The sequence below is a fragment of the Jaculus jaculus genome, chromosome 1 (assembly GCF_020740685.1).
Source record: "Jaculus jaculus isolate mJacJac1 chromosome 1, mJacJac1.mat.Y.cur, whole genome shotgun sequence".
NCBI classification, from domain to species: domain Eukaryota; kingdom Metazoa; phylum Chordata; class Mammalia; order Rodentia; family Dipodidae; genus Jaculus; species Jaculus jaculus.
In genome coordinates, this window is record NC_059102.1 from 341,653,536 (window position 1) to 341,674,683 (window position 21,148).

General features: G+C 41.7%; 1 protein-coding gene across 1 annotated transcript in view; it reads left to right on the forward strand.

The window, feature by feature from the left end:
• Iars2 (isoleucyl-tRNA synthetase 2, mitochondrial) overlaps positions 1-21,148 on the forward strand; it is a 66,244-nt gene that overhangs the window by 16,013 nt on the left and 29,083 nt on the right. The window contains exons 9-12 of the mRNA XM_004670106.2: positions 664-833; positions 8,618-8,708; positions 9,540-9,691; positions 12,863-13,023. Of these exons, the coding sequence (XP_004670163.1) occupies positions 664-833; positions 8,618-8,708; positions 9,540-9,691; positions 12,863-13,023 (574 nt within the window). The remainder of the gene's footprint in view (positions 1-663; positions 834-8,617; positions 8,709-9,539; positions 9,692-12,862; positions 13,024-21,148) is intronic.

Consider the following 21,148-nt stretch of genomic DNA (forward strand, 5'->3'; position numbering starts at 1 on the left):
TCCATTAAACATTATTATATGTTGCTTTCTGAGTCAAAATGTTCATTAAACATGGTAAGAGTGTAGGAGCGTGTGAACTACGTACACTGTTGGTAAGCTTTTAAAAAGATAGAATTGGAAAAAAAGAAAAAGAAGGTAGAATTGAAGCTGAGAAGATGGCCAGCGGTGAGAAGTGCTTGCTTACTGGGTTTGATTTCCCCAGTATCCATGTCAAATTAGGTGCAATAAATGACACATGTGTCTGGAGTTTGTTTGTAGTAACAAGAGGCCCTTGCATGCCTGGCTTGCTCTGTCTGCTTGCAAATAAGTAAAATGTTTCTTTTAAAAAAAGGTAAAATTGCCAAAGGAAGGGTAGGATTCCATACAACATGCTCCTCCAGACACAAAATGGCCTGGATATCCATGGCCTCCCAGTGCCTGACACTACGTGCACGAGACCATTGTAAGAGGAGGAAAAGACCATGACATCAAAAGAAAAGAGAGACTGATTGAGACGGGGAGAATGGAGTTTCAAAGGGAAAAGGGCGGGGGGGGAGAGGGAGGATATTACCATGGAGTATTTTTTATAATCATAGAAGTTGTTAATAAAAATTTGGGAGAAAAAAACAGAAAACAAAGGTAAAATTGTCATGTAGCAATTCTTAATTCTCTGCTTTCCCCTAGGTGTGGATTTGGAAAACGGAACTTGTAGTCACCCTTTAATTCCCAGTAAAGTGTCTCCTCTTCTACCGGCAACTCACGTGACCATGGCCAAAGGGACAGGATTGGTTCACACTGCCCCTGCTCATGGCATGGAAGACTACAGCGTAGCTTCTCAACACGGCCTGCCTGTGGTACTGTTTTACTTCCCTTTTCATTGCTAATGTTGCAGAACAAAAACGATTCGTCCTAGCGAGCACTTTTATTTCTAGGTAATAATAATTGTTGTCCTATGAATGAGTTGTGGAATGTCTGAACGTGTGTAATACCCAAAGCTTCCTTCATTCGTGTTAGTTGAGGAAGATTTCCTCCAGATCAGCACAAAATCAAGCCGGTAGCATCTGTGTTCACGAGGGCACTTTTCCAACACAGCGTGTGGGGCATCGTGCTTCAATTCCTGACACTTTGCAACAAAATCCAAGGTTGGGCAAACCTGTGTTAAGCAAGTCAAGCACCATTTTTCTAACAGCTCAGATGATCCTTAGCATTTTTTAGCAATAAAGTATTTTGTAACTAAGGTATGTACACTCTTCAAAAACTAATGCATACTTAATAGCCTGTGTTGCAGTATAAATTTTACTCTAAAAAATTTTTTATTTATTTATTTACTTATTTTAGAGAGAGAGAATGAATTGAATGAATGATGAATGGATACATCAGGGCCTCCACCCACTGCAAACAAACTCCAGATTCATGGGCCACCATGTGCATCTGGCTTACCTGGGTACTGGGGAATTGAATCTGGGTTCATAGGCTTCATAGGCAAGCACCTTAACTGCTAAGCCATTTCTCCAGCCCCAAAAACCTGACTTTCGCATGCATTGCAAAACCAAAAAGTGCATTTGACTTGCTTTACTTGCAGTATTGTTTCACTGCAATACTCACTTCGGTACAGTGGTTTAGAGGGTTTGGGCCAACACAGAGCATATCTGAGGAGGCCTGCACGTCCTTTTAAGCATTAAAGCATTAAAGCAATGGAAAATTACTTCGGGGGACTTTCGGTTAAGATGGCGGCGTAGGTACCACGCCAAAACAGCCTGGGGGGGGAAGACCAAAAAAAACTCAGCAAAATACACACTTTTACTAAAAAGTGAGGTGTATAGGAAGTTAAGGCGGCAGCGGAGAAGTAGAAGAGTTCCAGAGCATCCAGAGCCTGCACAGGCGGGAACAGCGGCTCCGGGCCGCTCGACTACCCGCCGCAACCGCGGAGTGGCAGAAAACCGCCGGACTCTTGGCTCGAGCCGCAGGACAAGCCAGGTGCGGGATTTTCCCCTCACACCGCGCTCTCCGCAACTCGGGAAACGTGAGGGGAGAGCGGCAGCGAGCAACGGAGGGAGGAGCAGACCGCGAAGTAAAAGCACACGTGGAGAAACGATACAACCAGAACAGCGCGGCTCCCTCCCCTACCCTGCCGCCTGAACCCAGCTCCAGCGAACACAGCAGCGGCCCGGGACCCGGCCACGCCAACTTGGGCTGACGGCGGGACCCAAGCAGGAGCAGAATTTGGCAGCAACTTCAGCGGCTCCAGCACCGGTACCAGTGGCCCCAGCAGCAGCGGACCCAGGAGCGGCAGCGGTGACAGATCCCACAGCAGCGACTTCGGGGGAGCAGCACCGGTGGACACGGCAACGGCAGCTTCAGCAGCGGTGGGGGCTCCGGGGGTGGCGCCTACAACAGCTGCAGAGACGGCGGCAGCGGCTCGGTTTGCCCCGTAGGAAAAGCAAGTGCCCAGCTCCAGAAATCAGAACAGCAGCCCGACGACCCAGGCAGCAACTTGACTGAGACCACAATCACCCAAGGTAACTGGGATTGCACCAGGGAAGGGTCTCACTTGGTCACAAGCTGACTTGGATACCTCAACAGACCAGAAATCTAAACCTCTTTGTTGATAGAGGATCTGGTCATTATAATAACTACTCTTGCATACATACTCGGGGCTGTTTTTGATGGAATGGGTACAGTGTTTAGCTAAATTTTAGAATCTACCAGTATATTATTCCACTACCTTAAGGTCCTACCCTGAAAATATATTACACCAAATCAATTGATACAGCTAAGAATACACAGCTAGCTAGAAAATCCAAGCATTCACTTAATCCAAGATGCAAAAATATATACATTATAACACAAGAAACACTAAAAAGCAAGACGATATAAATCCACCTAAAAGTATTAATGCATCAGAAATGTCCTCCAGTGAGAAAGAGTTAGAGGAAATGCCTGAGAAAGAGTTCAAAAGAATAATTATAAATATGTTCAAAGAGGTCAAAGAACACATGAAAACAATCAAAGAAGAAATCAAAGAGGAAATCAAAGAGGAAATCAAAGGAATCAAAGAAGAGGCAGGACACCAATTTAATGAAATAAAGAAGGCAATACAAGACATAAATAGAGAAATAGAAATAATAAAGAAAAACCAGTCAGAATTACTAGCAATGAAGAACACAGTTAATGAAATAAAAAACTCTGTAGAAAATCTCACCAGTAGGATGGATGAGGGAGAAGACAGAATATCTAAGCTAGAAGATCAGGTGGCAGACCTAATGCAGTCCAACAAAGAGAAAGACAAACTTATAGAAAAGTATGAGTGGGAATTTCAAGATATTCGGGACACTATGAAAAGATCCAATATAAGAATTCAGGGCATAGTAGAAGGAGAAGAATTCCACTCCAGAGGCATAGTAGGCATCTTCAACAAAATCATAGAGGAAAATTTTCCCCAAATTGGGAAAGAGGTGCCAATACAGATACAGGAAGCCTTTAGAACCCCAGCCAGACAAAACCCAGAAAGAAACTCTCCTCGCCACATTATACTCAAACTTCCAAACACACAAACCAAGGAAAAAATATTGAAAGCAGTTAGAGAGAAAAATCAAGTTACCTACAAAAGCAAGCCCATCAGGATTACAGCAGATTATTCAACACAAACTTTTAAAGCCAGAAGGGCCTGGAGTGATATATTCCAAGTTCTGAAAGATAACAACTGTCAACCAAGGTTACTTTATCCTGCAAAGTTATCCATCCAAATAGATGGAGAAATAAAGACATTCCATGACAAAAGCAGGTTAAAGGAATATCTGAAGACAAAACCAGCTCTACAGAAAATACTTGATAGAATTCTCCATGCTGAACAAAAGGAAAAGCACACATATAAGGAACCTAGAAAAAACCAGCCATACTCAAATACCAGTTAACAGAAGAGAGCACAGGTAGAACAAGTAACACACACACACACACACAAATGGCAAACATAAATACACACCTTTCAATAATATCTCTTAATATCAACGGTCTCAATGCCCCAACGAAAAGACATAGATTTGCAGACTGGGTTAAAAAGCAGGATCCTACAATTTGTTGTCTTCAAGAAACTCACCTTTCTACAAAGGATAGACATTATCTTAGGGTGAAAGGTTGGAAGACGGTGTTTCAAGCAAATGGGCCTAGAAAACAAGCAGGGGTTGCTATCCTAATATCAGACAGGGTGGACTTTAGCCCGAAGTTAGTCAAAAAAGATAAGGAAGGTCACTTTATATTGATTAAGGGCACACTCCAACAGGAGGACATTACAATCCTAAACATATATGCACCTAACATGGGGGCTCCCAAATTCGTCAAACAAACACTATTAGAACTAAGGTCACAGATAACACCAAACACGGTGGTGGTGGGTGACTTTAACACCCCACTCTCATCAATTGACAGGTCATCCAGGGAAAGAATAAACAGAGAGGCATCTGGACTAAATGAGGTCATAGAAGATATGGACCTAACAGATATATACAGGACATTTCATCCAAAGGCTGCAGAATATACATTCTTTTCAGCAGCACATGGAACATTCTCTAAAATAGACCATATATTAGGACACAAAGCAAATCTTAACAAATTCAGGAAAATTGAAATAATTCCTTGCATTCTATCTGACCACAATGGAATTAAACTACAAATCAGTAGCAAGAAAGGCTACAGGGCATACACAAAATCATGGAAGCTAAACAATACACTACTAAATGATGAGTGGGTCAATGAAGAAATCAAAAAGGAAATCAAAAAATTTATAGAGTCAAATGATAATGAGAACACAACATACCAAAATCTCTGGGACACAATGAAGGCAGTTCTAAGAGGTAAATTTATAGCCTTAAGTGCCTATATTAAGAAATTAGAAAGGTCGCAAGTAAACGACCTAATGCTTCGCCTTAAAGCCTTGGAAAAAGAAGAACAAGGCAAACCAAAAAGTAGTAGACGGGAAGAAATAATAAAGATTAGGGCAGAAATTAATGAAATAGAAACAAAAAGAACAATCCAAAGAATTAATGAAACAAAGAGTTGGTTCTTTGAAAGGATAAACAAGATTGATAAACCCTTAGCAAATCTGACCAAAAGAAAGAGAGAAGAGACACAAATTAATAAAATCAGAGATGAACAAGGTAACATCACAACAGATTCCAGAGAAATTCAAAAAATTATAGGGACATACTATAAAAGCATATACTCCACAAAGTATGAAAATCTGAAAGAAATGGATGATTTCCTTGATCTATATGACCTACCTAAATTAAATCAAAATGAGATTAATCACTTAAATAGACCTATAACAAACATGGAGATCCGAGCAGTTATCAATAATCTCCCAACTAAAAAAAGCCCAGGCCCGGATGGATTCACTGCTGAATTTTACCAGACTTTTAAGGAAGAGCTAACACCATTGCTTCTTAAGCTTTTCCAGGAAATAGAAAAAGAAGGAATCCTACCAAACTCCTTCTATGAGGCCAGCATCACCCTGATACCAAAACCAGGCAAAGATAGAACAAAAAAAGAAAATTACAGACCAATCTCCCTCATGAACATAGATGCAAAAATTCTCAACAAAATCTTGGGAAACAGAATACAAGAGTATATCAAAAAGATCATTCACCCTGACCAAGTAGGCTTTATCCCAGAGATGCAGGGATGGTTCAACATACGCAAATCTATAAATGTAATACATCACATAAATGGGTTGAAGGACAAAAACCACATGATCATCTCATTAGATGCAGAGAAAGCATTTGACAAAATCCAACATCCCTTCATGATAAAAGTCCTACAGAGACTGGGAATAGAAGGAACATATCTCAATATAATAAAGGCTATTTATGACAAGCCTACAGCCAACATATTACTAAATGGGGAAAAACTGGAAGCTTTTCCACTAAAATCAGGAACAAGACAAGGGTGTCCACTGTCTCCACTTCTATTTAATATAGTCTTGGAAGTCTTAGCCATAGCAATAAGGCAAGAGACACACATAAAAGGGATACAAATTGGAAAGGAAGAAATCAAGTTATCACTATTTGCAGATGACATGATTCTATACATAAAGGACCCTAAAGACTCTACTAGCAAGCTGTTAGAGCTAATCAAAACCTACAGCAATGTAGCAGGATACAAAATAAATACACAGAAATCAGTAGCCTTCATATATGCTAACAATAAACACACAGAGGATGAAATCAGAGAATCACTCCCATTCACAATTGCATCAAAAAAAATAAAATACCTTGGAATAAACCTAACTAAGGAAGTAAAGAATCTATACAATGAGAACTTTAAGACACTCAAGCGAGAAATTGCAGAAGACACTAGAAAGTGGAGAAACATCCCTTGTTCCTGGCTTGGAAGAATCAATATCGTGAAAATGGCAATCTTACCTAAAGCAATCTACACATTTAATGCAATCCCTATCAAAATTCCAAAGGCTTTCTTCATGGAAATAGAAAAAACAATCCAAAAATTCATTTGGAATCATAAAAAACCTCGAATATCTAAAATAATACTGAGCAACAAAAAAGAGGCTGGTGGTATCACCATACCTGATTTTAACCTATACTACAGAGCCATAGTAACAAAAACAGCATGGTACTGGCACAAAAACAGACATGTAGATCAGTGGAACAGAATAGAGGACCCAGATGTAAGCCCAAGTAGCTATAGCCACCTGATATTCGATAAAAATGCCAAAAATACTCATTGGAGAAGAGACAGCCTCTTCAGCAAATGGTGTTTTGAAAACTGGATAAATATCTGCAGAAGGATGAAAATAGATTCTTCTATCTCGCCATGCACAAGAATTAAGTCCAAATGGATTAAAGACCTTAACATCAGACCGGAAACTTTGAAACTGCTAGAGGAAAAAGTAGGGGAAACCCTCCAACATATTGGTCTTGGCAAAGACTTTCTAAATACAACCCCAATTGCTCAGGCAATAAAACCACAGATTAACCACTGGGACCTAATGAAATTACAAAGATTTTGCACCGCAAAGGACACAGTGAAAAAAGCAAAGAGGCAACCTACAGAATGGGAAAAAATCTTCGCCAGCTATATATCTGATAAAGGATTAATATCTAGGATATACAAAGAACTCAAAAAGTTAACTAATAAGGAATCAAACAGGCCAATCAAAAAATGGGCTAAGGAGCTAAATAGAGAGTTCTCAAAGGAAGAAATACGAATGGCATATAAGCACCTAAAAAAATGTTCTACGTCACTAGTCATCAGGGAAATGCAGATTAAAACTACATTGAGATTCCATCTCACTCCTGTCAGATTGGCCACCATCATGAAAACAAATGATCATAAATGTTGGCGGGGATGTGGAAAAAAAGGAACCCTTCTGCACTGCTGGTGGGAATGCAATCTGGTCCAGCCATTGTGGAAAACAGTGTGGAGGTTCCTAAAGCAGCTAGAGATTGATCTACCATATGACCCAGCTATAGCACTCCTAGGCATATATCCAAAGGACTCATCTCATTTCCTTAGAAGTACATGCTCAACCATGTTTATTGCTGCTCAATTTATAATAGCTGGGAAATGGAACCAGCCTAGATGTCCCTCAACAGATGAGTGGATAATGAAGATGTGGTACATTTATACAATGGAGTTCTACTCAGCGGTAAAGAAAAATGAAGTTATGAAATTTGCAGAAAAATGGATGGACCTGGAAAGTATTATACTAAGTCAGGTAACCCAGGCCCAGAAAGCCAAGCGCCACATGTTCTCCCTCATATGGGGATCCTAGCTACAGATGACTGGGCTTCTGTGTGAGAATGAAAATACTTAGTAGCAGAGGCCAGTAAGTTGAAAAGGAGACATAAAGGGTGGAGAAAGGAAGGGAGGAGGATACTTAATAGGTTGATATTGTATATATGTAATTACAATGATTGTAATGGGGAGGTAATATGATTGAGAATGGACTTTCAAACGGGAAAGTGTGGGGGTGGGGAGGGAGGGAATTACCATGGGATATATTTTATAATCATGGAAAATGTTAATAAAAATTTAAAAAAAAAAAAAAAAAAGAAAGAGAGAAAGGAAAGGGAGAAAGAAAAGTCAGGGGAGTGGATGTTTTCACAAAACATTATGTTTATTTGATATAATAACTTTGATAATAAAAGAGTAGAAATGAAAGAAAAAAAAAAAAAAAAAAAAAAAAAGAAAATTACTTCAAGGTTCCCCCCCACCCAAGAATAATGGTAAGTAGATTTTACTAAATACTTGAAAAGAACAGAGAGGTTTTATCCTGTCCCCATAGTCCCCCTTCAAGTTTATCTTAGTTACTTAGCACATTTTAACTAGTTATGAGATGGATCTCAGAGTAAAGAACTGGGTACATTGCCAGTGGTCTATAAACATACATCGTGGACACTAGCTAAGGGTGCTTCTGTGATTTGTTACTTTTTGCTTTTAAACTTTAGGTATCTGCATCAGTAAAATTGTCTTTGGTGATTTAAACATATAAAGTTCAAAAATGTCTTTTGACTGAGAAGTACCGAGATAGACTATACTGAGATGGCTGAACTGTATTGCTTGACCTTACATTGTCATAAAATAGTGTCTTGATTCTTTAATTGTTCGAAATGATCCTCTGTAGGACTGTTTAGTGGATGAAGGTGGGATGTTCACAAGTGCGGCAGGCCCTGAACTTCAAAACAAGTCTGTCCTTGAAGAGGGCACGGATGTGGGTGAGTACCCTCTCTGCTGACAGCTGGGTGTTCTCCTTCATGCTTTCACCAGAACAGAAACTGCAAGTGTTTTGTTTAGCCACATGGTTTAAAACAGAGTTTAGGACTTTAGTCTTTTGCTTTAAATCTGTTCTAACTATTTATGCAAATCAAGGCATTCAACAGAAGTACAATAATCACCAATTTTACTGTTGTGTAATGATAAGAATCAATTTGGGGTAGGTGCTTACTGTGAGTCAGCATTCCTCACTGTTTGTAAACTTTGCTGGTAACTGATTCATGTAACATAGTAGATGTGTTAGGTAAGAGGATCACCTTGAGTTTGAGACAGCCTGGGCTGAGACTGGCCTCAAAAAAAAAAAAAAGCAAGGCTGGAGAGATGGCTTAGCAGTTTAGGTGCTTGCCTGCAAAGCCAAAGGACCTTGGTTCAATTCCCCAGGACCCACAAAGCCAGATGCACAAGGTGGCGCATTTGCAGTGGCTGGAGGCCCTGTCATGCCTGTTCTTTTTCTCTCCCTTTCTCTTTCACTCTGCCTCTCCCTCTCTCAAATAAATAGATAAAAATAAAATACATTAAAAAAAGAAAAAAAGCAAAAGACAAAAAGTTCATGGTATGATAGTTTACTTTGAATTTCAAATCTAAAATGCTAGATATATTCTGTTTATTATTTGAAATAAAGGGCCATAGGACTGGCATAATTTGAAGTCTGATTAAAGTTTGTCTCTGCCAGGAGATACCTTTGGTCCAGATTCAGTACTTTCTGCTAGCCTAGCTATTATTAATTTTTTCTTTGGATTTTTAAATTATGACTAATGAAAAAAAATTTTAAGTTATAAAGATGCTTCAGACTGCAAATAGTTTGTTGAAAGAGGAGCAGTTGGTGCACAGCTATCCCTACGACTGGAGGACCAAGAAACCCGTGGTCATCCGAGCCAGCAAGCAGTGGTTCATAAACATCGCTAGTATCAAGGCCACAGCGAAGGTATGAAAGCCTCCCTCTCCTAAGCGTCCCACAGTGCTAAAGGGTTGAGGTGAGGTGATAAGATTTATTTTCCTAAAACTGGGTATTTTCAGATGTGAAAGGACTCTCTGCTTTATTTTTTCATTATACCTGTGTGGAAAATGTGTCCTAAAGAGGTAAAATGATTCATCTAATCAACTCTGTGCCCAGCATAGTAAAAACGGTATACATAGAATTAGGTCAGAACTGCATTCATTTAGTTGTCTAACCTTGGTTCTTGGTTCTGTAACCGCTTCTGGCTCATAAGAGGCATTTGCTGAAACTTTTCATGTTCTCGGCTTTCTTAAGATTGAAACTGTAAAAGTAGGAAGAAAAAAAAAGAAAGTTGAAGTTTCAATCCATTTAAAAAGTTGTTGCTTTGAGTTAAGAAATGAAATTTTATAACTGGTGATTTAAATATTTATTTATTATTTTATTATTTTTTGTTTTTTTGAGGTAGGGTCTCACTCTAGCTTAGATGGTTCTGGAATTCACTTTGGAGTTTCAGGGTGGCCTTGAACTCATGGTGATCCTCCTACCTCTGCCTCCCAAGTGCTGGGATTAAAGGTGTGCACCACCACGCCTGGCCTAAATATTTATTATTTGAACTTTTTCATTTAATATATGTATCAGTGTAAATATTTTTATATGTGAATACATACTCAAACCCATACTGGTTCCCGGGGTGGAACAGGCGGACACTTGACTCTGCAGCTTGCATGGAGGATACTGCTCTGAGCAGCTGGTTCATGCATTGGCTGAGTGATTTGGGGTCCTTGTCCAAGCTTTGCGGAGCAGTTCGTATTTTCTGTGCATGTGTTGTGGGGTACATTTTGTTTTTCATTTCTGCGAAGGCTGCCTTTCTTACTGGTGTTAACATTTGCTACTTCAGTTCTTCACCTCTGAGTTGCTGGACTGTACCAACCCAGCGCTTTCATTCTCTCTTCTCCCATAGATGTTTCCATTGCTTTCGTAGAAGGCGCACTTGTAACCCTCACACTTGGGGAGAGGGGCTGAGGCGCAGGGTCATAGAAAGTTCAGAGACAGGCCCTGCTGCCCAGCGTGCTCCAGGGCAGCCTGGGATACACAGGGAGACCTGGGTCAAGTAAGCTGAAAAAAAGTTGCAAGAATAAGATAGTTTATTACCATTTTCCCATTACTCACCTTCAGCAATATCCAATTTGTGGACCATTTTTTAAATTGCTTACCCCCACCAGCACCCACATTTTATCTCCTAATTATTGTATTGTTTTGAAGCAAGCATTATTTCTTCTATATTATAGTTCTTCCAGGTAGTATTTTAAAGAAAATGTTTTTAGCTGGGCGTGGTGGTGCATACCTTTTATCTCAGCACACGGGAGGCAGAGGTAGGAAGATCGCCGTGAGTTCAAGACCACCCTGAGACTACGGAGTTAATTTCAGGTCAGCCTGGACCAGAGTGAGACCCTACCTTGGGGAAAAAAAAAAGTTTTTAATTAATTTATTTATTTGAGAGAGAGAGGAAGAGGCAGAGAGAAAGACAGAATGGGCACACCAAGGCCTCCAGACACTGCAAATGAACTCCAGTTTCATGCTCCCCCATGTGCATCTGGCTTACATGGGCCCTAGGGAATCGAACCAGGGTCCTTAGGCTTCTTAGGCAAATGCCTTACCTGCTAAGCTATTTCTTGAGTCCCAAAATATGTTATTTATTTGAGAGAGTGGGTGCACCAGGGTCTCTAGCCACTGCATATGAACTCCAGATGCATGTACCACTTGTCCATGTGGCTTACATGGGTATTGGGGAATTGAACCTGGGTCCTTGGGCTTCCCAGGCAAGTGTCTTAACTGCTAAGCCCTACAGGTAGTATTTTAGAATGCATGTTTGAAAAAAATAAGGACTCTTTTTTGTTGTTTTGTTTTTGAAGTACTGGAGGTTGAACATAAGTCCTCACATATGCTAGGCAAGTGCTACTACTGAGCTATACTCGACACACTTCTCTTTATTTTTGTTTATTTTTACTTATTTATTTGAGAGTGACAGAGAGAAAGAGGGAGAGAGAGAGAACGTGTGAGCGAGCGTGGGTATGCCGAGGCCTCCAGCCATTGCAAATGAACTCCAGATGTGTGCGCCCCCTTGTGCATCTGGCTAACGTGGGTCCTGGGGAATCGAGCCTTGAACCAGGGTCCTTAGGCTTCACAGGCAAGCACTTGACCACTTAGCCATCTCTCCAGCCCCACACTTCTCTTTAGACAGGGTTTTACTGTGTAGCCCAGGTTGTCCTCGAACCTGTGATTCTCTTGCCTCAACCATTCAAGTACTCAGATTGCAGGCATGTGCCACTATGCCTGGCAGATAAAACCTTTTTAAAGTACAATCCAATGTTGTTATTACTCCTTGGTGAGGTATTGTTGATTGCTTCCCTAACCTAGAACTAGGGAGGTGGCTCCTTTGGTCGGGCGCATGGTAGGAGGCCCTGGGCCCCACCACAGCCCCGCATCAGCTGTGTGTGGTGGCACAGGCCTGAGAGCCCAGTGCTCCGGAGGTAGAAACAGCAGGATCAGGAATTCAAGGTCATCCTTGGCTGGGTAAGATCCTGTGTCAAAAATGATTTTAGCGATTGGGAAGATGGCTCAACAATGAAGGGAGTTTACCTGCAAAGTCAGCCAGTTAGGGTTCAGTTCCCTACTACCCATGTAAAGCTGGGCACAGAAAGTAGCACATATATCTGGCATTCATTTGTAGGGACAGGAGACCGCTATGCCCATACTCTCTTTCTCCCTCTCTCTCACACACAAATGTTGAAAATATTTAGAAAGATCAAGTAATGTAGTCATATTCACCTTCTTGAACGTTGAAAGCAAGTGTGGACTGAGTGGCGGAAGTGCTGCCATCGTGGCAGTAGCTGGTGCTTGGCAGTAGGGCATGTCAGGGCAGTGAGATCAGAGTTTACATTTCTCTCAAAATAGGAAAATACGGAGGGACAGGGGGTTTTAGTTTCTTATTTTGAATGAGATAATATATTTTGTCCTGTTTTGGTATTAGTAAGTGACAATGGAATGAAATCAAATGTTACAGACATTCAAAAGAAGACCTATGTTAGGGAACATAATGGTAGTAGCTCTTTAAAATGTGTTCTGCTTTCTCTCACGTGGCTTATGGCTGGATCGCAGGAGTTGTTAAAAGCAGTGAAGTTTATTCCTGGAGCAGCACTGAATGGCATGGTGGACATGATGGACAGGCGGCCATATTGGTGTATCTCAAGACAAAGAGTTTGGGGTGTCCCAATTCCTGTGTTTCATCATAAGACAAAAGACGAATACTTGATCAACAGGTAAAAGTTTTTCTAAACACTTTCATTGTTTAAGATGAGCTGTGTTTTCTTGAAAAATGAACAAATAATGTGGGGTGTGGCTTAGTTAGTTAGTATCAGAAGTCCTGGTTTCCATTATTCCCAGTACTGAGTGTACTGGGCATATACAGCTGACATCTCGGCACTTGGGAGGCAGAGGCAGGAAGACCAAAAGGTCAAGGTCATCCTTGGCTTTATAGCAAGCTTGAGACCAGCCTGGGCTGCATAATACCCTGTGTAAAAAAAAAACCAAAACAGTGTGTACTATTAACAATTGCTGCCAGGGGCTGGAGAGATGGCTTAGCGGTTAAGCACTTACCTGTGAAGCCTAAGGACCCTGGTTCGAGGCTCAATTCCCCAGGACTCACGTTAGTCAGATGCACAAGGGGGCGCATGCATCTGGAATTCATTTGCAGTAGCTGGAGGCCCTGATGTGCACATTCTCTCTCTCTCTCTATATATATATCTGCCCCTTTATCTCTGTGTCTGTCTCTCTCAAATAAATAAGAATAAAACAAAAAAATAAAAAAATAAAAAAAACCAATTACTGTCAGGCATGGTGGCACATGTCTTTAATCCCAGCACTCGGGAGGCAGAAGTAGGAGGACAGTCATGAGTTCAAGGCCACCCTGAGACTACATAGTGAACTAGGTCAGCCTGGGGCTAAAGTGAAACCCCTACCTTGAAAAAAAAAAAAAAGAATTACTTATGTTATTTATTTACTTGCTTTTTCTTTTTGAGATGTTCACTCACATATTATCCAGGTTAGTCTCAAGCTCCTGGGCTCAGACAGTTGTCCTTCCTCAGTCTTCTGTGTAGACGGGGTTACACATGTGTTCCACCATGCCCATACTGTCTGTATTTTTTATTGTTGTTATTTTTATTTATTTATTTGAGAGTGACAGAGAGAGGAAGAGGCAAAGAGAGAGAGAGAGAATGGGCGCACCAGGGCCTCCAGCCACTGCAAACGAACTCCAGACGTGTGCGCCCCCTTGTGCATCTGGCTACCTTGAGTCCTGGGGAATTGAGCCTTGAACTAGGGTCCTTAGACTTCACAGGCAAGCGCTTAACCACTAAGCCATCTCTCCAGCCCCTGTCTGTACTTTTTCATTTTACATTTATTATTTATTTTTCTCTTTTTATAAATGACTTGGGTCTTACCGTGTATTCCAGGCTGGCCTAATACTTACTGTATAGCCCAGGGTGGCCTGTAACTCACAGCAGTTCTCTTGTCTCAGTCTCTCAAAGTGCATGCAGGTACTGTTCATCCTCAGTTAAGAAACAGTATGCCCAGGTGTATCATGCCTATAAATCCAGGGCTGTGGGAGACTGAGGCCAGAGGATCACATGTTTCGGGCCCAGAACAGAAACCCTACAGAGAGAGAGACAGACAGACAGACAGGCAGGCAGGCAGACATGCAGTCAGCAAGACTGATGTGATTCCTGATGGTAATGAGATAGTCTAGCTTCTAGTAACCTTCTAGCTTTTAGAAATACCAGGTCATTGCTATTAGGTTTTGTGTGTGTGTGTGTGTGTGTGTGTGTGTGTGTGTGTGTGTGTCCAGAGCTGTGATTCCAGCCTTGGGCCTTGTTCTGTGTGCGTGTAGGAAAGTGCTCTGTGATACTTGCACTGTGCTCCCCCCCACCCGTTGTGGCGGTGGGGGGGGTGGAGTGGGAGAAAGGGAGAGAATGAGTGTGCTGGGGCTTCTTTCTGCTGCAAACAAATTCCAGATGCATGCACTACTTTGTGTATTTGGCTTTATATGGGAACAGGGGAATCAAATCGGGTTGGTAGGCTTTGCAAGCAATAGCCTTTAACTGTTGAGCCATCTCCCTGTGTTTTAATAGATGTGGAAGGAGAATATATTAATCATTCCTTTTAGGAATACATCCTAGGTTTTCATTTTCAGAATCAGTACAGTGTTTGGCTACATTTGGGAAGTGTTTGTATATTTTGTAACTTGAGAATCCAGAAATAAAAGATTTTATTTTTATTTATTTATTATAGTCAGAGAGAGAGAGTGAGAATGGGCACGCCAGGGCCTCTAGTCAATGCACATGAACCCCAGACGCATCACCACTATGTGCATCTGGCTTATGTGGGACCTGGAGAACTTAACCTGGGTCCTTAGGCTTTGCAGGCATATGCCTTAACTGCTGAGCCATCTCTCCAGCCCCAGTGAAGAATTTTAAAAAATATGTTATTTATTTGCTAGGAGAGAGAAAAAATGGGCACACCAGGGCCTCTTGCTACTGCAGTTAAACTCCAGATGCATGTGCCACTTTGTGCATCTGGCTTTACATGAGTACTGGGGAATCGAACCCAGGCCATCAGTCTTTGCAAGTAAGTGCTTTAACCACTGAGCCATCTCCCTAGTCCCACAATGAAGAATTCGAGGGAAGAGAGGCCAACAAGGAATGGAGTGTTTAAAAGACTCTAGGCAGAGTCTTGAAAGGACCTTCCTAGAGAACCTTCCACATTTTTGTAAAGAGCCTGCTTTTCATTGTCACTGTAATCAGTACTTTAACCTTAATGCATGTAGATATTTTAGAAGTTTAAAAAAATGTTGATTATATATCTGTAGTCATATACTGGAGAGAGCTTTTTAAAAAATATTTCATTTATTTATTGGAGAGGGGGGCAGATAGAATGTGTATGCTAGGGCCTCTAGTCACTGCAAACTCCAGATGCATGCACCACCTTGTGCATCTGGCTTTACATTAGTCCTAGGGAACCTTAGGCTTTGTAGGCAAGCACCTTAAATGCTGAGCCTTTAGCCCTTGATAGAGCTTTTTTTTTTTTTTTTAAATTATCATTTTGTAGCTAGGAGTTGAATGAACCTCAGGCTGCCTTGCACATGCCTAGCATTGAGCTATACCCTGAGACCCCCATCTCTCTTTCTGTGTATTTATTTACTTATTCACTTTGCTTATGCTTTTGGTAGAGTAGTTCTTAGTATCCTTTGTGTGAAGGTTGGCTCTCAGCTTGAAAGGTTTGAACTGCTGCTTTGTGGGTGACACCCTGTGGCAACATGGTTCAGAGAGAGCCAGAGCTCTGCCTTGGAAAGATGGATAGTGTGGTTCATCTTTACTCTCAAAAGATGTACGCTTTGGCTGAGCCTCGGGCTAAGTTTGGACATAGGACAAAAGTGTTTTGCAAGTGGTTGGGTCAGCAGGAGTGGGATAAGGTGTCGGGACCATATTGAAACTGCAGGGCGTGTGAGGGGAATGGCAGGGCAGACTCTAGAATGACTGGTTGGGGCCGATGGTAAGGAATCTTGAATTCTGTGCTGTGAAATCTGAGTTTTAGGAAGAGAAAGGAGAAGCTGGAAACTGTTGGCGGCTGTAAGGCCAGGGCGGCTTAGAGCTCACTTAGCCCTGGCTGTGCTCTGTGAGCTCGGGGCTGCGGTTTGCTCTCTTATAAACGAGTTCTACTCTCCTTATTCCTCTGTTGAGAATTAAAGTGTTGAGAGTTGGGATAAACTTCTACCAGTATTGTTAAAATTATTCACTAGGGAGATTTTTTGAACAGAAAGCTACTGCTGCTCTTTTTCATTTGTAGGGCATTTCCTTGAAGTGGTTGAGGTGGAACGTGTGTGTGCACATGCGCATGTATGTATCAACAAGTAGAACAAAACTGTTTTTTTTTTTTTTTTTCTACTTTGTGCTGGGGTTTGGTTAATTCCAAGGCCTCTCAAGTGCTAAGAGTACCCTCTTAGCTGTACCTCCAGCCAGACCTGAGCACACTGGATGACTTGACTCTTTTTTTTTTTTTTAAATTTTTTATTTATTTATTTGAGAGCGACAGACACAGAGAGAAAGACAGATAGAGGGAGAGAGAGAGAGAATGGGCGCGCCAGGGCTTCCAGCCTCTGCAAACGAACTCCAGATGCGTGCGCCCCCTTGTGCATCTGGCTAACGTGGGACCTGGGGAACCGAGCCTTGAACCGGGGTCCTTAGGCTTCACAGGCAAGCGCTTAACCGCTAAGCCATCTCTCCAGCCCTTGACTCTTTTTTTTAAAAAAATTTTATTTATTTATTTGACAGAGAAAGGGGAGGGGAGAGAATGGGCGCGCCCAGGCCTCCAGCCACTCTGCAAACGAACTCCAGACGCATGTGCCCCCTTGTGCATCTGGCTAGTGTGGGTCCAGAGGAATTGAACCTGAGTCCTTCGGCTTTGCAGGCATACACCTTAACTACTAAGCCATCCCTCCAGCCCTTGACTGTTATTTTAAAGATGCAAATATACTGGGCATGGTGGTACACGCCTTTAGCCGCAGCACTTGGGAGGCTGAGGCAGGAAGATCATTTTGAGACATCAATGTGCACAGGTTAAGTGGTCAGTAAGGTAGATGAAACAAATGTGAGCTTATCACAGACACACAAATGTTCATTAGAATCATCTGCTCATTGATATTTTATTTCTTCAGCACAGTTTCTTGTTTGGATTTCAGATTCTCTTCTGCTGTCTGTCAGAGTGTTGCTTGCATAGTGTCAGTTGATTTCTGGTTTTGAAGGAGCAGAGATGTACAGGATATTGGCCTACAGAAATGACAGGCACTCAGCCACACCGTCTGTCAAGTCATAGGTCATTTTCCTGTGCACCATTGCGTGGCGACGACTCCTATGCTTTTCTGTTGCTGGGCACTTCTTGTGACATAACACTGGAATTTAAGGAAATTTATATTCTTTCATAATTACTTGTCAATTTTAGAAACAGAATGAAAGATAATCATTTTTTCCTTTTGAATCCAATGGAAATCAAGCTATCATGGTTTATGTCTTTTTAAAAATATTTTATTTGAGAGACAGAACGAAGTAGAGAGAGAGAATGGACGTGCCAGGGCCTCCAGCCACTACAAACAAACTCCAGACATATATGCCTTGTGCATCTGGCTTATGTGGGCTGGGGAATTGAACATGAGTCCTTAGGTTTCATAGGCAAGTGCCTTAACCGCTAAGTCATCTCTCCAGCCCAGTCTTTCTTTCTTTTTAAAAGTTTGTACTGTAGCATGTTGGTGACATCAGAAGTAACAGCGCCCCCACTGGAAATTGGTACATAGTCCACATGGAGTTGCTGTTACACCTGATGACATCATTCCATTTACCAGAAGAGTCCTTCCACTTTGCAAAATTACAGTGTGTGTGCGCGTGTGTGCATGTGAATGTAGTAATTTTGGGGATTGAGCCTGGAGCTTGGTACGTGCCAGCCAAAGCTGCGTCACAGACCCTGGCCCTCCCCTCTTTTCTTTCTGGTTTTTTGATGAAGGGTCTCACTCTAGCCCAGACTGACCTGGAATTCACTAATGGAGTCTCAGGGTGGCCTCGAACTCATGGCATTCCTCCTACCTCTGCCTCCCAAGGGCTGGGATGAAAGGCGCGCGCCGCCACGCCTGCTCCCCCACCTTTTTGTTCTGCTGTCATTCTAGAAAAGGGTGGAGTGGGGAGCCGGCCTGGAGCTCGCGGTTGTGCTGCCCAGCTCTGCTGTCGTGATGGCAGTCTGTGTGCCGTCTCTAAGCCCACTTGTTTCACAGAAGAAATTCATCGTTGGTCATGTTCTAAGTAAGTTTTGAACTGGTAGATTTCAACTCTTGAGTTTTAATTCTGATTTTATCACTAGTTTATGTTAATTTGTATTTTCCCAGGAAATAATTCCACATTTAATGTGAATATGATCATTTTCTGACTCTATAGCATAATGCCATTAAAATTTAGGCTGTAATCTACCCTCTTGTTAGTAAAAACACAATAAATAATAATTTTTTTTTCAAGGTAGGGTCTCACTGTAGCCTAGGCTGGCCTGGAATTCACTATGTAGTCTCAGGGTGGCCTCGAATTCATGGTGATCCTCCTACCCCCGCCTTCTGAGTGCTGGGATTAAAGGTGTGTGCCAGCACGCCTGGCTTAAAGTAAATAATTTTAAACATAAAAATGGCTAAGTGCAGAAATACTGGCTTCCTAGGGGGAAAAAAAGAAGTAATGAGTTACATTTACATCCTTTCCGATGCTGGTCACCAGCTGAGCATTGTTGCAGTCATTAACATGCGTTCGGAAAATTCACTTCCGTGAAAGACTTTATAGTCATTGGATAAAAACATTTCCAAAATTATCTCCTGTTACCTTTAAAACTTAAGCATAACATTAAATTAAAATTAGAATTCATTCTTCCTAGATTTCATTGTGTTCTTGAACTCAGTAAACTCACAGGAAACATTTAGCCTCTTACCTCGTTCTTATTCCAGAGTCTTCTGGAAAAAAAATTGTCCCATATTCCTTCTTTTGCTTATGAAGGCAAAACCCAGGCGAGCATGGGATGGCAGAGTGTCTGTTCGCGACCCCGGAGTCTTGGTGCCCTGCTCCAGGGAAGCTACATAAGCCCTCTGCCCAGAGATAGCGCAGCTCATGCTCATTGGCCGGCCGGGCGGCGCCGTGGGGATCCCGGATGCTCGGAGGAGGAACGCGAGAGCTCGGGCTTAGATAAGCCTTGGAGTAAAGGGCAAGGTCTGATCACGGCCTCTCTTAGTGCTTTATGAAGTGCTGCATTAATACGGAAGCATATAGATGGCCTAGTGATAAGTGGTTTCACCCACCTTTATTGATGGCAGTTTACACTGATCTTTAACTTGTAAGTTAATTGTGTATTTAAATAGAGGGTGCTACTAATAAAACCAAGAACACTTAAGTTTCCAAAAACAAATTTAGACTTTCTTCCTGGTTTTTTTCTTTTTTACTCCTGAAGAACATATCACAGGAAATACTTAGAAAATTCTCTTCAAAAAAATTTAAAGTACAATCTCAGTTACTTTTTAAAAATACCCTAAGTAGTAGGGCTGGAGAGATGGCTTAGCGGTTAAGCGCTTGCCTGTGAAGCCTAAGGACCCCGGCTCGAGGCTCGGTTCCCCAGGTCCCACGTTAGCCAGATGCACAAGGGGGCGGGCGCACGCATCTGGAGTTCGTTTGCAGTGGCTGGTAGCCCTGGCATGCCCATTCTCTCCCTCTCTCTCTCTCTCTCTCTGCCTCCTTCTCTGTCTGTTGCTCTCAAATAAATAAATAAATAAAAATAAACCAAAAAAAAAATACCCTAAGTAGGACTGGAGAGATGGCTTAGCGGTTAAGCGCTTGCCTGTGAAGCCTAAGGACCCCGGTTCGAGGCTCGGTTCCCCAGGTCCCACGTTAGCCAGATGCACAAGGGGGCGCACGCCTCTGGAGTTCGTTTGCAGAGGCTGGAAGCCCTGGCGCACCCATTCTCTCTCTCCCTCTATCTGTCTTTCTCTCTGTGTCTGTTGCTCTCAAATAAATAAATAAAAAAAATATTTAAAAAAATACCCTAAGTATTTGTATTTAAGAAATAGTAATTATGAATGCCCTTGGTGAGATGTGCATGTAAGATGCTGGAGTACTCGTTTGCAGAGGAACGTAACACTAGGAAAAAAAGAAGACACGTGGAGCTTCATGGAAACTCTCGGCCTCACATGGGCCAGGCTGCTCCCAGCACTGGAAAAATTAAATAAATAAACAAAGCAAGATTATATTTCTTCTTCTGTTAAGACGCTGCCATGTACCATGTATATAAATGATTATTAATATCTTTTTCTGTTTTTTAAAAGTCTAGCCCAGGCTGACTTGGAATTAATTTACTAGGTAGTCTCAGGTGGCCTCGAACTCACAGTGATTCTCCTACCTCTACCTCCAAAGTGCTGGGATTAAAGGTGTGCACCACCACGCCTGGCTGATTAATACCTTAGTAAGAAAAGATATCAATACAAATGAACTTTATTCAGGCCTGAGATGTGTAACTGAATTTAGGATTTTGTAGTTGACTTAATAATGAAAAAATATATCTACATAAGTACTTGAAGTACACTTTTAAAGTGTGTTACTGATGTAAAAATATAAGAAAAGATTCACAGAAGTTGAATCATGTTCTGAGATGGGTATCTGTGTGTAAGGCTACGTGCGTTTTTTCAGTTATTAAAACTGAAGCTTGGAAAAATGCCATTCTTTTTTTCTTTTTTTTTTCTTCTTTTTTTTTGGTTTTTATTTTTATTTATTTATTTGAGAGTGACAGACAGAGAAAGAGGCAGAGAGAGAGAGAGAGGGTGGGCGC